Consider the following 20,079-nt stretch of genomic DNA (forward strand, 5'->3'; position numbering starts at 1 on the left):
ATTTACTTCTGTATGATCTGACTGTGTTTAATCAGTGAAATTTATATATGCATGTGTGTATGTGTGTATGTGTCTGTGTGTCTGTATACACACATACATATATCACTTTGTATATAATTTGCATACATGCACCATCTATTCGCTTGTCTCCTCTGATTGGTTATGAAAGCCCCTTACGAACAGTATGTAGGTATTTGGCAGTGATGAGCAGAGACATGCTGCTGAATGTGCTGGTGTGGTGAGTCTGACGGATCACCGACAGCTTATCCAATAGCTGATGTGTAAGGAGCCCAGGTGGGCATCCAACTATATTCCACTGAGAACCAAACATAATACCTCTGTGTTTTGTTTGATAATGGTGAGGGATGAGTGGATAAACCAGGATCAGAATGATCAACGTTACAGATTGTGTTTAATTAGCATTTTTGATTCAAATGGATTTGCTGAAGCCAAACTTTAAGCACAGCAAGCTGCAGTCTTGCAGCGTAACTGTGTGTTGGGTTTTATTTCAGTCTATAGTACTGGGTGTCAACAATTACTCTACCGAAGGCACTGCCTCATGCGGCTCCACAAAATCAACAAATAAACAAATAAAAATTCTGGTCTATCATTATCAACATATCAGAAAATTTAACTCATTTTAAATCAATCATGCTGTCATGAACACTTCATATTATCTGTGTAAATCTGACTATTCATCATTAATCAATAAAATTTTTCATTGTACTACTCCCATTCTACAACTCCCTCCCTGGGAATATCTCAAGCACTTCTAAATATGCGAGCAGCCCAATTTTTACATTGATCGATGAGATTAAATCCCCGCACACACCACAGTCATTGTGTGAGAATAACAAATCAACTAGTAAAGGGTTAACAGCGCATACCATTAACACACCGAAGGACCACCAATCAGCACTTTGTGTGTGTCCTCTTCTGTTTACCACTTCAGGGGCCATGTACTCAATGGTGCCACAGAAGGAGTATGCTCGTTTGTCATGGTCAATTGCTTCTTTGCTTAGCCCAAAATCTAAAGCAGAAGATAAACATTAGGATAGGGATGCCCTTGGATGTTTATAAATGTAGGTAAGGGAATCATATGTACAGTAACTCATGCAAAAAAAAAATCACCTGTTATTTTAATGTGACCCTCTTCATCCAGGAGAATGCTGTGGACGAAAGCAATGTGACATTAGATAAGCATGTTATTGCTTTATGAGGTACACAAAGGAAAGATCTGCCATACCTTGGTAAGACAAATTTTACATACAGTGCATTAATGTGGTTTCTAAGGTTATTTATTTTTTAATGATCATTTTTATTCTCTCTCATAATCTCAATATTGTTACAGTTTTTTACATGTCATTGGATGAGGGGACAGATTTGAAAAAACCCGATATCTGGTGGAGCTTTTCCAAACTGCTTCTAAAAACCACAGGTTCTGCATTATCTCTATAGGACATACAGCAAGCAATGACAATGCATAAGAATAAAAACGGTTCCTAAATGTTTCATCCTAAACCTTGTCCCATTGAATAACAGGTAGATGGTCACCATAGTGATAGGAAACTGAGGAACATTTGCAAGAAATGTGTACAATTTGTGTACATGTGCCTTCAGTTCCATGACTGACTTTTTGACTTCAAGAAGATATACTGAATTTTCCAGCTACTTGTGAAACTGCTTGCAGGAAATGTTCACAGTAGAATTTGTGGATTTGCGATTCATTTTTCGGTTATGGCTGCAAACAATGCTCTCCTTCTATTGATTACTTAAACATACATCCAATTGTCACATGAGATGTTAGCTTAAAAAAATTGTGTGATGGTGGTTCACACTATATACCACAACTATTTTAGACAAATGAGAACATTCCTTTTTAACATAATAAACCTTTCTTTATATCTCACTTCAATCTTAGCAGGTTATGTGGCCAGAGAACAGAGAAGGGTATACAGAGAGAGAAGGAGAAGCTGAAAAACAGACACAGCAGGACACAGAAACAGACAGAGCAGGGTACGGACTCAGAGACAGCAGCACTCACAGAATGACAAAGCAGTCTATGGGAGCTGCTTTCTCATTCATTAAAGCGATATATGACTTTGAGGAATACAAATCAATCCAGCTGAGAGGCCACTAGAATCTTGCATTTCATACCTAAACATCAGTGACTGACGAGTGTCTTTTCTGCAGTGAGAAAGTAAATAGATGCTGATGGGACTGGTGAGGGGAAGTACTCCTTTTACAGGTGGTGCAAATCCCACCATATTTTAAAAAGTCTACTAACAGGCCACACGAGACTACCTGCTCTAGCTATCCTGAAAGGAGCAACGAGACATGTGCAAGCCATATACTAATTAATTTTACCTTTACATGTACCCTGTCTTCTGTTTCCCCATGGACCATTCACTACTACAGGAAAAGGGTAATAGACAGAGAGTGGGCTGCAGAGACAGAGAGAGTAAGACAGAGAGAACGGGCAGCACACAGAGATGGGGAGAGTAGCACACAAACAGAAAGAGCAATACACAAGAGACAAGGAGAGCAGTGCACAGAGATATGGAGAGCAGCGTACAGAGATGGGCAGGGCAGCACACAGAGGCAGGCAAAGCTGTTCGGAGAGAAAAGGAGAGCAGCACACAGAGACAGCACTGATTCCCTGTTAGAATATTCATGAGTTAGCGGATGATGAAGACTGCAGCAGGAAAAGCTCTGAAAAGTACAGTATCCAGCCACACGCACTGACAGACAGCAGAGCTCCCTTTCCACTGAGATCAGAGGTTACTGTAAAATGCAGCGATAGAGAAAATATTAATGATAAAAAATGCATGGGCTTCCCCTAGCTGGGCAGCTTGTTAAATTCAGTCTTATGGTTGATGGGGCGGGGGCTGGGATCTTACTTCTCTGGTTTTAGATCTCGGTAGATGATTCCCAGGCTGTGAAGATGGTCTAAAGCTAAGGCCAGCTCAGCTAGGTAGAACTTGACATCCTCTTCTGTAAACATCACCTAGGTGTGGAAAGAAAACTGAACGGTTACACTACATGTCAGAAGAATTATTATTTGGGTAAAGAATTTGAGTAAAATTAGCAATGTGTGGGCATAATGGAAATATTGTAGTGATAAGTATACTTTTATAACTAATAGAGAGGAAACTTTCCAAAGAGTCTGTTCAAGTCAAGAGGGAATTGATTGTCAGCCCATCCATATACAAGTATACAGTAGGGTTGAAATAACGTTTCCCTGGGACCCATGGTGCTACATTTGGACAGTGAAGGACAAAGACAACATAAGGTGCAGAGAATAAATCAATAAATAAAATTAGGAACACCAGGTTTAAAGCCAGCAACAAAATAGTTGACAAAGAACCTCACATTTGAAAAGAAATCATTTCAGTTACTCAGTCATGAATATTTGTTTATTAATACTGAGTTCATTTTAAAACCTAATGAAAAATGATGACACTCTTCGAACTTGTATGTAAAATTTTACAGCAGACAAAATAGGTCACCTGTTAATTCAACTACTCACAGTTACATTCTGCGTGGCAGTCAAACTATATGACCTTTTCAAACAGAACTTTTTAGCTGTCTGCAGTCATAAAAGATAAAACCTTAGTCCTTAGATAAAACCTTAGATAAAACCTTTCAAAAACAGATAAGCCTTCTGCAGTAGATAAACACTGCTTTAGCTCATATATAGAGGAAATTTTGAAAACTGTTATTTGATTGTGACCTAGTGACTTAGTTTATTCATCTATACAGAAGAGGGCAAATTGAATGCTTATAAATATATAAGAAATATTAGCCAAATGGTTTATGAGGAGTGTTTTCAGAAAATTAAATATGGCTGCTACACCATGTGACTCTATCATCATTTGGTTTCATCACTTGCTATGATAAGAAGTATGAATTTGATCCTAAGAAAGACAGCACATTTCCACACCTGCATAGTTCATTTACTTCCTTTTCAAAATTCCCACAAATCCAACCTAGCCAACAAATAGTGTGACAGTGGACAGCCATCTACAGTTATCTACATCGTACTGAATTTTGTAATTTTCCACAAAAAGGCATCACTATAAAACGGAACAGAGCAATAATGTGGAAAGCATCACTGGCATGCTGTGTTGGTGTAAAAGTTATCTACTCACTAAATTACAGAAATAGATTCATGTACAAAGACTTATTTACATTACAATACAATGAGAATATTAACAAGGCTTTCTGATACTGGTTCTTTCAAAGAGAACATTAGACAACAAGCAGCCTCTTTGGCGAGGAAGGCTTTTAGGCACCATGCTTCAATGAAAAATGTACAAAGGAAAAATGTATAGTGATGTGTAGTTACCAGCAATGCAAGTGCAACTGCTGAATATAAATTCTTTCAAGACCAGTCATTTCTCTGTTACACAGATCAAGTAGGAATTTAAGCCAGTTAGTCACACAGCAGTCCAACATTATCCCCAAAATGGAGGAAGACCCTTGTGCAATCAAACTCCAGTAATACATATACAGTTGCAACACCTTTATGACACATTAAGACATGAATATGAAATGTATTTGCCAAGTTACAGTACATTGTGGATGTGAAATAATACATGTAAAATAAGCTGTAAATAAATGAATACGAGTATTAATAAATAAGCAAGAAAACAAGTAAACACAGACCGTCTGTTGAGTTAGCTTCAAGGTAATCCAAATGTTCAGCAGCCTTAATAATGTATCACAAAACTGCATGGGATCATAAGCAATTTATTCAAGGGAGAGATTTGGTCATCTTTGATAATGAGTGACATTGCTGTGCTGGAGGGTTAAGGGCCAGTGGAGCAGACAATCAATGTAACCTTGCGGCCAAACATAATCCATATTAATCATTAATATACGATATGAAGAGCTGTCTGATAATCCAATCTTAATGTGTTCTGCAAAATCAAAGTCCTTAACACCATTTTTCCTAACAAAGACCTGATACTCACTCACAACATTATTAGTGTGGTGTGCAATATTTCTACCATACTGTCTGAGAGCTGAGTATAAAAGCATTGACAAAAAAGCAAGCAAGCAACTAACCAGACTGCCTAAACAATGGGCAGGCAAACTATTATTTCATGTTCAGACTCAAAGGACGAGAATCTGTCTCACATCAAATAAAATGAATATTAGGAAATATATTCAAGAAACCAAACAATAATTCATCTGTCCCTAGAGAAACTACTCATTTAAGTAGAGTTGTAGTTGCAGGTACTTTATCATTTGATGGGAGTATCACCCTTTTGTACTACCTACTATATGTATGTCAGACATTCAGATAATGAGATAATTTTTAATCATGAGCTGCCAAATGCTATCCTTAATTGTACCAGACACACACACACACACACACACACACTCCATGACATGTGAGCTTTTTGTGCTCAAATTCTCTCATTACTTATACATTTTGACAGGACTGTTGATGCTTTCAAGGACACTTAATTAGTTAACACATTGTTATAAAAGGAGAGTAAATCAGTCTAATTAGTGTAACATGTCAGTCATCTCAATCCAAACATTGTGGGTGGTTCTAAATGGTGTCTTATACAACACCTGAGACAAAGATAGCTTTTTCAATATGTAATGCATTATCTCTTTCACTACATTACCAAAGTAGCTAAAAGATATATTTCTGCTTCTTTGTTTAATGGAAGTTCAGAAGCAAGGGAGAATAAATGCAATTACTTCATGTTTTCAAGATAGCTGGATTTGGCAGCCTACAGGCTGAACCTAGGAATGTTCTACCCTGTCAAGTGTGATTAAGTGGAAAGGCCAGATGAATTACTTCCCCTTATATCCACATTTGAGCATGCACTGACTGGGTCACCATACAATGGATATGCAGCTTGATTAAAATGCATTTGTATGCATTTATTATTCACTCCATAAGGAAGAGCCTGGTTGCTGGGAGGCAGCTTATGTAATAATTTCTTGACAGAGGGATGATAGGTATTTTTCCAGGAGTACAACTCAGGGACCAGGATGACTTGAGTTTCTGCAGCAGTGGCAGCTTTTTACCTTTGTGCTGTGGGATAAAATAACTTGTATCCATGCTGCATATGCATTTTACAGGGGAGTTATTTGCATTATCTATGGTGTTAACACACTTACTTATACATTCTTTATGAAGGCTTGGCTTGAGACATGTACAGTGGTTTCAAGCTTATAAACAGCGTACTCTCCATAAAATGTCCTTTCTCTACTTCGCAGTATGCACACAGTTTCAGCAGTTGCAAATGCAGATTGTGTTAGGACGCTTAAAATAAAAACTTTGAAATACACCAACTTCAAAAGGAGATTTATAATAATATTTTAACCCCAAAGCAAATGGGTTTTTAATTGACCTTAGGTTTACAGTTATTATTTCTGACCTACCATTTTATTTTGCCTGAACAAAACAGAGAGTAATAAGTTTATGTATGATGAAAGAGATATTAAAATAGAATCCAAATACAATTTCTATGAATGAACCACAGAAATGTGGCTATAGCTCCCGTTTTTGCACATACTGTGCTCTAAAGAGTCAATATCAATTATTGCAGGGCCCAATCATTTCTGATAGCCACAGCTACACTACAATTATCCATTTCTTTTCATTCTGTAGCTCATCTTCTATGTTAATTTAAGACATCCCAATCTTTGTCTGATATTTCTTTACATAAAAAAAAACTTGACAGGCAACAACAGGTGCCCTATGACTGTCCTATTCATTTCACTTCTGCTGAAATGAGATACATTCAATAGAGCTTTCAAGAAGATTACTCAAGTTAATGGCCAATTAGCTATGACTGCAGATCCTGTTCAATATCACATTGTATATAATCACAAAAGCCTTCTGCTAATCTCATGGAAGGATTGTACAACAACATTCACGGCTAGGCAATCAGATTAGCTCACTTTTCTGTCATAATTAGAAATTAATGTTCCATCAGTTGTTGAACTGTATACCATGGGATTTGAAAACCTTTGCCTGACATGATTATTGAGCTTGATGGCAGCTTTTTTAAAACACCAGGTTAATCAGGCTGTATTTACAGTCACAAAGTTGAGTCCCAAAAAAGCTGACAAATACCAACTTTGATGTGCTGACAGTAGTAAAATAAGACACTTGGGAGATCAGGCACATGGCGGACACCAGAATACTAACCTCTTTGGACAGCCTGGTAAAGAGGTCCCCCCCTCTGAGAAAATCCAAAATGAGATATAGTTTTCCTTCTGTCTGGAAGGCTGAAGAAAGCAAAAGCCATGAGAAACTAACATTACCCAAACTTAAGCATGATATAGAAACACATTTACTTAGTCTGGTCAATTCAGACTCAACGATGTACAGCTCATCTTTAAAAGACATTTCTTTAAAAGACATAGCACAGCTTCCTGGGAGGAATAATAACAATGTCTAAAACTGCATTTTATTAACTGGGTTTTTCAACATTCCTGTCTGCCTGAGGGCATGACTACATCCATCATGTATACCTGCAAATTGACCTCCCCATTAAAACCAAATATGTGTATAACACTTATCCAACTAAGTGGTATGAAGCAGAAAAAGCAAAAGTAGAAGACTAGTGTTATAGACTAGTTATATTGACTGATATCGGCTCAGTGCTCGTTATGACAAGCATCTTTTTATTATTATCAAGCCTTCCTATTATTATCAAGCCTATTATCAAAACTTAAAAAATCTTTTTTTTCCTAATTTTACTTGGCAACTCTGACAGGACAAAAACAACAAAGTTATATTTATTACAAATAAAATGCATTTATTACAATGAGATTATATGTCACTCAGAGCATTACAAAGAATGACATTCATTGTTAAATTCAACAAAGACCTCAAAGTTACAGTGACAGAAGAACACAGTACAAATACATGTCAAGGCAGAAAATGTGTAGATATGTAACCAAAGGTGAGCCTTTTAAACTTTAATCAATGTGTTCAAAGGCCATAATATGTTTGGATTTTATTTTGTCAGGAGAAACTGATGTTACACTGATGTTAGAACTGATTTTATGCTACAGTGAAAAGCAGGATCAAAGGGCTTACCGTAATGGAGTTTGACAATGAAAGGATGGTTCACTTCTGCCAGAATATCTCTTTCCATCTTTGATCGCACCTGATCCCGCACTGAAAAAAGCACGTAACACTGTAGGTGATAAACCCTAGATAAACTATATATTAGGGATGTAAATGACACAGTTTCTGACCATCAATTAGTCATCAATTGATAATGAATAATGACCATTGATTATCGATTAATCATTGTTCATTGAAAATGAAATATGTTCACAGTGTGAGCAGTGTGACCAACAGCTTAAATACATGTGCAGCATAGAAAAAAACAGTCTGTATGGTTTATGCATAATGAATTTGAGATGAATGCGATGAAGAATGTGTCGGTGGCCAAAATGGCCATGGCCTTGGACCAAGGACAATGAAAACTAGTTTACACACACACACACACTATGACCAAACATTGCCAAATCTTTGCAATTTTAGGTACTGCTGTATATAGTTACAAGCATGAAAAATGGGAAAGTCTTCTGGTTTTGTCAGTTTTGGGTCAGCACTGTAGCAATTTAGCCAAGTCATCAATGCAGGCCCCACTTCGAAGAGAGCAACTGTAGGAATGCTGCTGCATGACTACAATAAATCTATATTCACTAGGCCTTTGTCAGAGTTCTCCATTATCAGTAAGACAGCGGAAAAGGGGCTCTTCAGACTGAACTGATTGCATTATGATTGGTGCGAGTGATGAATCCCAGCTGATAAATATTAGGAATCCCCTCCTGCTATATTCAAGAATACTCTGCATTGCAGAATACACCATGGCTTTGATATTCACTGGAGCTGCATGGCTGTGAAGGTCCTTTGTTCTCACAGTTGTGATGCTTTTTTATGTAAACAACATTGATATGTTCTTCTTGAAGTAGCGCCACTTCAGTAGCCACTTGAATAACTTGTTGGCACTCATAGCCCTTGCATAATGGCAGTTATTGGAATGACTCTGTGCCGATGTAACATCAGGAATTAGTAACCATGGTTACACATATAATGTAGGTGGCTGGATTCAAAGGTTACACTGGCAATGTTAAATAAAGTCATTTTTCATTTAAGTTTAATTTCAGCATGGCTGGTGTGAGACAGAAAGATATACCTTGTAATTATTTTCATTTTTCCCCACAACACTGCACCCATTGAATGACAGGCTACTAAATGAAGCAATGGATGTGGCAATACATCTAGCCATTAGGTGAAACGTGCTTTTTATTGACTTGTACAATAATAGGAGGAACTAATTCAAATTATGTTCCTGAATGATTCACTTATTTCACACATATCCTTTTTGGTGGCAGGTATTTTATAGCATAGAAAATTGCCTGACAATGGTTGACAGTGCAACGAAACATATTGACGATCTTGTGAGATCGATATTAATTTTGTCCCTGAATAAACCAAGAGATTAGCCAAAATATACCAATAGGAAAGTACACTGTTTTTGGAAACAGACATTCTTCATGATTAAGGCACAACTGAATTTCAGACCAGATTCACGTCAAGCTACAGGCATGGAATACTGCATGACAATGGGTGAGTAATGGCAGAGCAATCTTGTTCTCTGTCGAGATGCAATGGTTTTTATGTTAATTTCATTATGACAATTAATATAATGAGGTGTTGGTTCCACCTGTTTGGATCACTTCTAGTTTGCACTGTTATATTAATCTTTTTTGTTTTTTTTCCACTGAATCACTGTAGGTTGCCAGATTTTATGTTATCTTGACTTAAATAATTCCAGTTTTCTTACCTTTTAATGTTGCTTTCTTCAACACTTTCATTGCATAGAGCTGCCCTTTATCTGACCCTTTAATTTTCCTCACCAAGAACACCTGTCAGTGGAAATTAAAAAAAAACACCAATGAGAAAAGCAGTCACTGAACTAAAGGATTTGAATTTAGACAAGTTTTACATGTTATAGCACAGTGAAGCTATTTTGCATAATCTTACAATAACACCAAATTCTTGCAAGGAAAAACAGAATAAAGTATAAATTGATGTATTAAGCCTACGTTCAATTCCAAAATGCAGACTCATTAAATTTGAATGGGGTAAATGGCTGCAGAAATAACCACATTGCACAGCACAACCCTCCCAGAATATTTATGATAATTATCACAGTGGGGAGGAGTGGACATTTCTGCCAGTTGCAGTTTAACCATCATATTTATGCAATCTGGGTGCTATTACATATAGCTACAAATCATAGGAAGGCTTTGTAGTAAATTATTAGATTGCAGGGGTGTCACTCAGGTGGCACTTTGAGGTCAAGGGATCAAGAAACCAAGGATTAGTGGCAAATAGCCAATAATGAAAATGATTATAATGTTTTTCTATTGTATATACAATATATTTACAAGGGTTAGACAAAACGTAAACACCAAATATTATATGAACTTCAGTATAAAATGCTGTTATACAAATTTTAAACTGTTTCTAATGGGATGTTGGACCATTCTTTGAGAGATAAAGGGAGTGGAAATATATTTCTCACTCTATATTCCAGGTTCAATGATGTTAGGATCTTTTGACTGGGGAGGCCATGGAAGGTGTTTGACTTTATGTTTGCACAGGGGTTTGCAGTACAGGGTGTACTCAGTTGCCTAAAATGACCAATGACCAAAGCCAATGACCCTCATGGCTGTCCATACCATAACAGATCCAACATCATGATTAAACAGTTGGGAACAAGCAATTTGGTTTTGTTTTGGCTCCTTTGGTTTTCTGCAAACATCTAGATATGGGATAAAGAGTAAATGGTAACTCAGACCATATTACTTTCTTCCACTGCTCAGAAGTCCAGTTTTTGTGCCAATTACACCAGGTTATGCATAACTGCAAATCGGCCTTTCTTACCTGTGGTTTTCAAATGGCAGCCCTACCATAAACGTCAGTGTTTTTGTGAGGCTCACAACATACCATTTCTGTTGAGACTGGGTCACAGGTGTAAATTCTGTTCAGTGGCAATTTTTGAGGCTGTTGTTTTGTGGATTTTAGAAACTATCCTATTAAGTGTCCATCTATCTCTGTCTGAGAGCTTTGACTTGCAACCACTGTTCCTTCGGCGTGATGCTGCTTTTCCTTGTTTGGCGAATGCTGTCATGATTTTCAACACTGCTTCCCCTGACACAACATTTCGCAGTCTCTGTGACTGACATACTTCAAATTTCATCACCAACTATCTGACCTTGTTCAAAGTCTGTTAAATCTCATGTTGCTTTAGAAACTCACATATTAAAGTGTTGATTTCAAAACTTTTACAGCAGAAATATATTGGTAAATAGTAAATTAATATGAAACACATGTGTAGACTCCTTTTTATTACAATTAAAAAAAAAAATACAAGTCCTTTTTCATATGGTGTTTCCATTCCATTTTGTCTACCTCCTGTATATATATTTCTAAGTCACTTGTCACATTATATGAATATATTTCAAACACATTATTCAATTCATTATTCATTCACTTCTTTTGCTATACTGTACATTTTAAAGTTACAATTTACAATGTTACATCATTTATATACCTGCCCAAGGACCAACCATCCAATCAAATCAATCTCTGTTATGAAACAAGAACATATGGGTCTCAATGGCCACAGTTCATTACATATTGTGGAGATAATTCATATTATTTCTCCTTATACTACTACAAGTAATTGTATCAACAGTATTATGTTTAATAATTAATGCTAGTAGCACTTATAATGCAGTTGTACCCATGCCGCATATAATTACACAAAGCATTGATACAAATTGATTACAATTATTTCCATTGTTGGTGCAAAAACAAAAAGGTGCTTTTATTTATCTCATTACAAAACAACATTTGCTACCTAAAGAGATGACAATGAATATATGACTGTATTGGTTGTTCAAACACATGCTCTCTAATATATTGTATAAAAAATATAGGTTTGTAGTCTAGTGTCATATACCACATTGTCTTCAGAAGTTCAGATGAGAAAGTTACAGGACAATATTCCTTCCTGTAACTACAGTGCAAGTTACAGGAAGGAATATTCAAAACACTGCATAGCATTGCCATCATTTTGAAATCAGTAATTTCAGTAGCAGAACTATTCTTTGCAATTGTTTGTGTGCTGAGTTATATAACGAATATGTGAATAACTGCAAAAAAAAAAAAAAATGTGAGATTGGTTTTTTTGGTGCTATTACAGACTAATTTCCTAACTGCAGACTACACAGTTTGTTCCACCTTTGAAGCAGTGACTTTTACTTCTGTGTAAATCTGAACATTGCATTATTTGTAGTCAAAGGGCTGATCAGTGATAATGTAATCAACCAGCAATATCAGAACAAAGTGACTTACCTTTCCATAAGACCCTTGGCCTAACACCTTGAGTAGTTCAAACTGCGAGGGGTCTGCTTTCTCAAAACCTTCTTTGACATGGTGGCTAATGTCGATTTCTTTAAGGATCCCTTCATCCTGTCATGGAAACATAAGATATTGCCAGTGACCAGAGAGTCTGGGAAACTTTACATACACGTAATACATAAACTCTACACACTTACACACTGTGTAATACTCCATATTTCCTTTATATTTTCAGATTTGTATTTCTATGAAAGAATTTATTAACACACCAGACTGTGCTGGCATCTACAATATTAGAAAGAGGTGCTTAAGTGGGAAAACTGGCATAATTGAGAAAATCAGCAACATGGAAATAATGCTGATGAATCTCTATCCATTGACTGTCCAGATGTATATTGTACAAATACAAGTCTGTTACTCCTACTTGGTGAGAATGCACAGTACATCTAAATTGGCTTAGAGGAATCAATATAGGCATTTAGTGTTGCAAGTTTAAAAATAGCCTTCCTGTCCTATGCTTTTAGGCCTGTGAAATAACCATCCCACTGTTGAATGGATTTACAATGACTCTCATGTGTATTACGCCACATTTACAGTCAGTGCTCTTCATCATCTATGGATTCAGTCCTATAGGGAAAACCGTGTCCTAGGGACCTGCTGTCCTCTTCTCCTTGCCCTTTTGTTCCATCAAAGATTACAAAGAGTGAGAGTGCATTGCTGACTGGGCTCTTTGCCACTGTAAAGCTGCATGATTTTCAGAAATTGTAGCAGAAGCGAAATCTTAAGTGCCTTTAATGGGATGTCAAAGAAGGAGATGGGAAGGGTGGGATAAGGCAGGAATGTGCATTGAGAAAGCTCAGCATGTGAATCTTAAACCAAGTGTTCCTGATTGATGGGTACTGCACCGAGCTGACGCTGAGGAGAGCATCATTTAACAGGCTTATCTCACTCAGCGAAACTGTATAAAATAAATATATGACAACAATAAGAAGGGTTAAGAGAACACCTGGCAGACTCTTCCAAAGATAGAATGCCTTTAAAAGCCTTTAAGAAGTGGCAGATTTATCTTCTGAATTCAGAGCAATTCTACAGCATTAAATACAAAGCACTGGCATATTTGTGCTGAGTCAAGTGTTGTTAGATCATGTGGTGGCCTGTATGTATTGTGGGAGACACTTAGCAATTCACCCACAGGTTAAAGGTGTGTTAAAGGTATATATCAAAGTTAGTATGAATTTAATGACAAAACTAGTTAGACTTGCTGAACCTTATGGCCTGGGTTTGAAACCGGTCCTGTCATCTGCCAACAATGACTGTGAGCCCACAGCAGTGGATCAAGTTAGGTTCATTTTGCTGAGGACAGGGGTGGGTAGGCTGACTACAGTTTCCTCCTCTCAAAGATTTAAAAAATTAATAAGACTTCTTATGCAAAGAAAGAAATTCCAGAAATATGCAGCGTTTGCAGCGTTCACAGGTACTGGAGAAGAACATACACTGAGCACCAAAGAATGTATCACTGTACTATATATAGGCATGTAGGTGTACATGGAGTGAAATGACTAAAGTATACAGATTTGGAATGTTGATTCAGTGTTCTTGTCTTTAGCCTGATGAATTGATCAGTCATAACTAACCATGACACAATATACCTGAGTGATTGTGAATGTTGCACAAGATGTACATCACCCTATTTACCATGGAGAGCTGTGGAAATCAATCAGACATTAAACAAATTCACCTGCAATAATAACAACAAAAACAGACTGATTGAACATCATACTTGAAAGGACCTATGACAGGAAATTCAGATATCCATCAATAAATGACACTGATAGATTCCCAGAACAGTAAATTCTCAGCTGGGACCAGGGAATCTGAAGATAGGCTTTTTTAAAAATGGCATGGGGTATGGAAGTCTGATGAACAGTTACTGTGACACTCCTGCCTTCCCTGGCACTCTGGCACTCCTTTGCAACACCATCTGATCTGTGGTATCCGTACCTGTACTTCCTTTGCCTGACTCATAGGCCTGGCACTCATGTTCACCATTTCACCAACTCCTGCCAAAAGCCATAATTGTCATGGTGCTCCTTCTTCCACATGCCACCAAATATATCTGACAGGGTCAGGGGTTACCTGCATTGCACTCTTTTCTTGTTCAGCATCCAAAGCCTGCCTGTTCTACATGTTTCTTGGATTGCAATAGTTTGCTGAGTCACAAGGGTCCTTCAGCATATGGACACTCATTTGTGCTGTCCTCTTAGCTGCCTGTTCCTGTTGTAGCCGCTGTCACGCCTGTTACTGCTCCAGCTGTCACTGCCTTCTCTGACTCTGCCTCTTTGTATCTGTCTATAGTGTCATTGATGTGCGAGCCCTGCTTTCCTCTCACATTCATCTCTTCCTATCCTTAATCTTTTTCCATGCAGTACTACATATCTGTGTGTTATTATTCAGTTCTTTCACATTAATCTGCTCTTTTTGGCCTTGACCTTCAGTTGGGACAACCAAAAAGTAACAGGCGCTGTCACTCCTGATTACATGGCGCTCGACCCTCCATGCACTACTTGTGCTCCACCATCCCTTGGCAGAGTGCCCCCCACAGTCTTGCCAAACAGAGGTAAAGAACATATTAACTAGAAATAATGAGCATATCAAGTGTGTTAATTTCACTCAGTTTCTGTGGAGAGACAGTGACAGTGCCATGAGCAAGCCATCTGTGAGGTCCAAGGTGTGAAACTTTCTGAGATTGAGTAGGTGTTGATCTTCATCCCAGTACGTATCTCTTTCACACCTCCTTCCAACTGTAAAAAGTTACTGTGCTGTACAGATGGCTTATCATGATTAATGAGAAAGTACATTTTTCCTGACAAAATTCTTGCTTTTACAAGGTCCACATACAGCATATCAGCAGCGCTACTTCGGAGCATAAATCATTCAAAAAAATTTAAACCTGTGTTGTGTACATCGATGAAAGAGTACTAAATGTGCCAATGAGCTTGTTTTAAAACATTTTTTTGCAAAAGTGTAGGGCATAACTTTTCCAGTTTTAACAACCAGGTAACACAAAAAGACAACATGGAGTGACTGACAAATCAAAGGTATGAACATTGTTTTTGTATTGGACATGACATTGGAAAGATGACATGATGTATCTCAAATTTGTATTTCAAAAGAGGCAAAAGTCAGCAATATTCTAAAATAGCATTTCATATGAATTTAATCTTGTGAATTTAATTAAAAGTTACGAAAAGACAATGTAGGTGCATACAGACACAGTTTTGACAGCCAGGCTACGCTAAACCTAATTCAGCTCAATTTCTTGGTAACTAACAAGGGCCACTATGTAACTAAGGTGGGAAGGGGACAAGAAACCTTGCAAAGCGATTTATCATTTAATTTCTTAAAATCAATATTCTAAAAAGCGTTCAACAGTAGTGTGGATCAGTTGAATGCGTTTTAGAACCTCTGCCCATTTATTGTTATTTGCTGACATGTATAACTGAAACAATCATGTACTACTCATTATGGTTTTCTTGATCTAGGTCACCAGCTGTTAAGGATAAAGTGTGCACATTCCAAATGTTCCCCTGGATTACAGAGGCAATAGCAAAAAACAGGTTGACTAGTAACTGTTGAAGGGTACTTATATTTGTTGTATGAGGAGCCATCAGAGATTTGCCTAACAATGATCTTTTAACTGATTAAAAATAAACCCTGTGAAAACTACTTACTACAAAGCACACATCAACTTAATGGCCCACATATCCCTGTTTATAAAATGCTCGGTTGTCTGTTTTTGTTGTCTCCATAAAATTAGTAAGGGACTCCGAAAATGTAAAACTGCCTCTGTGTTTGGACTTGATCCACTTTCTGTCAAAGGCTGATGTTAATAAAGAGCTCATAATTGAAAAAAGCGTTTAAAATACACACTGCCAGTCACTCCTGATGCTACTGCAACAGTAGAAAACCAATTAATTACAATGTGAACAAAATATCCACTTGTCAACAATCATAAGAGCCACTGGATGCAGGATTGTTTTTTTTTTTACTTTTTTGACTTTTGTTTGACTAAGCTCTTATTCACTATCGTTAGGGGAAACACCTAGTTTGCCATCCTCTCTACTATTGAATAATGCACATGTCAATAGCACATCCATGAAAATGTCTCTGGATTTCATGCTCAACAGATCACTGAGCTGTTTTGCTGTCCTTGGCTGTAAGATGGCAGTCATTTGCTTTTGATGCTGTTGAGCGAGACATGACCTGAGAGACAGGCATTAAAAGCCCATTTCTGTCGACATCTGTCAGATGAGACTCCACCTTCTCAACCTCCTCTGTTTTTGGAACAATAGCGTATTTTCTGTGATATCTGGATTCCCGTACATTTCTAAGTATCTTTTATTTTTACCTGTGCTATAACTTTTGAGTGGGTCTTTATATTAGAGCTGGCAGGAATGTTGGGCTAACAAAATGAGAAAATGCCTGGAACAAACTGGCTCACACATTTTTCATTGCTATGTGCCACCCTTGTCATAACAACAGCGGTAAGGAGACCATTGTGCAAATTATATAATCAATATGAATCAGAGAAATACACAGAGAGACAGAAACAGCCAGTTAGAGGACCCCCTTGCCCAGCCTCTTACAATATTGCTGGGATCTCATTCAATTCCAAGCTACAGTATATGTCTGATGCATTTAAAGGCATTTAAAGACTTCCTTAGAATTGTTTTCTTGCCACAGTTCAACATTTTGAGGAAGTTCATCTGTGTGCAGCATATACAGCACATTTAGCCTCGCCAGTCTATCCTGAGTTTAAACCCCTGGCTATGGTTTATCTCTGTTTCCTGAAACCAAATTATCATGCTAACTTCATATCTCTTATTGATCCCAGCATACAGTATACTGGATTACTGTTTGCAGAATGTCACAGTTCTTTCGATTACAACAATATTGGTAAAAATGATTCCTCTAAGGTACAATTAGAGAGGTAGGCTGATGTTCCTCCACTGTGACCTGTATGGATTTACACTCTTTGCACATAGATGCTTTTGTAAGCAGCGATTTGTGTTCTGATTATTGAGCTATTTTTGAACATTGCTTCAGAATACATAATACATCAATCTGTCATCCTTTGCAACACATTTATACATATTTGTGTTCTACAGTTACATATTTCCAAATCATGTTAAATACTGCAGCCATGATCCAATCAAGAATGCATGCCACCTTAAAAAAGGTGTAATTCCATCAAGCAAAAGCAAACCATCCCAGTTTAATCCAGTGCCATACTTCAATAAACAGACTTTACTGACCTATAGTGAATCACGTCTCAGGCAGGGAGCCTATGATGTTTTCCATAAAGCGACAGTTGTCGCTTGGATAGGCAGTTGTAAACATCCCTGCCCCTTTGAACTTCACACAAATGTCTGGATTGGAACTTTATAAAATGCTAAGCTAAGATATGTTTTTCCTCAGGGGAGTGGAGGGCAGTTGGTACACTTTACATAGCAATACAAAGTTATGATAACACATGATAAAAACACATGAAAAACATACCTTGGCATCACAATAAATAATCAACCTCTTCAGAAATACTGTTTTTCATTTGCTTTCTCCAAAAGCAAAAAGACGAAAACATTTTACCACTTATAACAGCACAGACCAGAACTGCTTCTGAGTGCAGCTCAGGCCTTTCCTTAAGGGAATCCTTAATCATCCTACCAATTATAGTCTGGTGTGTTTTTAAGGCAAACTTAATTTCTGTAGTTCTTAACACCAAATATATAAATCAGTAGTAATACTGTTAAACAAAACAGCCAAGTCATCTTAAGGAGAAATGAAATTCAGTAAAATTATCCTCAATCATTATTGTGAGTAAACTACACATTAGTTTCTTTGAAATTGTTTCAGTGGGTCTGCTTGGATATTGACTGCATACATTTGAAGTGCTATTTTTGCCTTTGAAACACAATGTAAAACGTCAATATACGTAACTTTCACTAAAGTCTGACTTTCTAAAGTTCTAAATACAAACCAAGATAAGTTGGTTTGGTTATGTTTATGGTTTGATTCATAAACACAGAGGCTGGCTAATAGATTTTCCATCAATTATGACCGATATTTAAATATCCTTCAACCACCCTGGGAATTGCAGAAATGCAGGAACATGTGGGTTATTGGTACTGGTATCAATAATTGATGGTCAATCACCGCAACCTCAAAACTCAATTTCCAACTGATGGTACATCAAAAAGTGCAGATAGCTAACTATGGGAAAGGGTTTTCAAGGGCTAGCTAGGAGTAACACCTACTGAGTATTTAAAGTCAATGTTAAAAGCAGTTAATGTGCAATGTTAAAGTGCAGTAACTTAAATGATTTTTGAATGTGTACAATCAGTGCTGTGTTTCAGTTGCTGCTTGGCTGGCAGGCAAGCTCAAGAGAATGCCTGTTAAATTGTATGTAACTTCTAGCTAGTTAGAACAGTATATAGCATCCCATTGAACACAATTTATAATAATGTATATAATATATAATGTCACAATTTAACAGTAATTTTGCTAGTAATTTTGCCTTATTGATTGTCTTGTCTCATTTGATGAATGCTAGGATAGCATAATTGTATGCCAGTTGTACAGTGATTAAATTGATGTCTAGGTCCAATAATACACAGCTGGATACTGGATTCCTCCTGTATCAATTGATAATGCAGCCGCTTCTTTAGTTGATTACTTGTGGATCACCTGTATCAACCATGGCCACTTAAAGTTGAATGAGTTGCTAAACTTAGACAGGTACATATAGCAATAACAATGACAGATGGAGATAACACACCCTCTGTAGACCTAGCAGTTAAAAATACTTGCATATAGAGTTGAGGACCACCACAGGATTAGAACAACCATTGAAAGAAACACAGAAAGCCAAAGGCAGGATAGTGGGATATAGAAAAAATAACTAGAAAAGTTTCAGAGAAATTTGGTTTGCTAGTGAATGAAATTTTACACTACAAAACATGAGCATTTGACAAGTATTTATATTTTCTGGTAAGGTATTGTATGTACAGGATTTGTGCAGCAATTGTACTTGCTTGACACAGGAATATGTCTGATGGCACGTATAAGACTTTAGGAATGTTTTCAGCACCAGAGGTTAGAGTCTGGCAAACCAACATGTAGTCAGAAGACATGCTTTCATTTTAGTAAACTCTGTCATATCAGTAATTCAGTTGAATTCTGCCATGCCAGCTTGAGGCATCCGAAACTTAACAGTCCTTTTCCCATCACTTAAAACTGTCATAAAACTGTGTTTGACAGTACGATACATTTGTTATTGTTTTCTCTTAAATACCACCTGGATTCAGTTGTACATCAACGTGGTTATTTCCAGCACATATTACTACTAGTGGTCTTTTCAAGCATATACCATATATTTTCAAATATCATTTAAAACAGAAAAAAACTGACAAGTAAAACTCGGATTATATTATCATATAGTAAAAGTCCGATTAGATTTCAGACTCAGTATACAAGAAATGCACTATGATATCTCACAATGAAAATTAATTATGAATAGAATAGTTATTTAAAACAGAATAATACCTACATTTTAGTTCTTGCCACTATTTGTTTTAGCATCATGTTTAATGAAT

General features: G+C 37.0%; 1 protein-coding gene across 1 annotated transcript in view; it reads right to left on the reverse strand.

Moving 5' to 3' along the window:
• rps6ka2 (ribosomal protein S6 kinase, polypeptide 2) overlaps positions 1 to 20,079 on the reverse strand; it is a 35,145-nt gene that overhangs the window by 13,148 nt on the left and 1,918 nt on the right. The window contains exons 3-9 of the mRNA XM_036546448.1: positions 12,422 to 12,538; positions 9,840 to 9,921; positions 8,078 to 8,158; positions 7,181 to 7,260; positions 2,901 to 3,007; positions 1,132 to 1,169; positions 888 to 1,030 (exon numbers count right to left, since the gene is read on the reverse strand). Coding sequence (XP_036402341.1) covers positions 888 to 1,030; positions 1,132 to 1,169; positions 2,901 to 3,007; positions 7,181 to 7,260; positions 8,078 to 8,158; positions 9,840 to 9,921; positions 12,422 to 12,538 — 648 coding nt within the window. The remainder of the gene's footprint in view (positions 1 to 887; positions 1,031 to 1,131; positions 1,170 to 2,900; positions 3,008 to 7,180; positions 7,261 to 8,077; positions 8,159 to 9,839; positions 9,922 to 12,421; positions 12,539 to 20,079) is intronic.

Source organism: Megalops cyprinoides, chromosome 15 (genome assembly GCF_013368585.1).
Source record: "Megalops cyprinoides isolate fMegCyp1 chromosome 15, fMegCyp1.pri, whole genome shotgun sequence".
Taxonomy (NCBI): Eukaryota; Metazoa; Chordata; class Actinopteri; order Elopiformes; family Megalopidae; genus Megalops; species Megalops cyprinoides.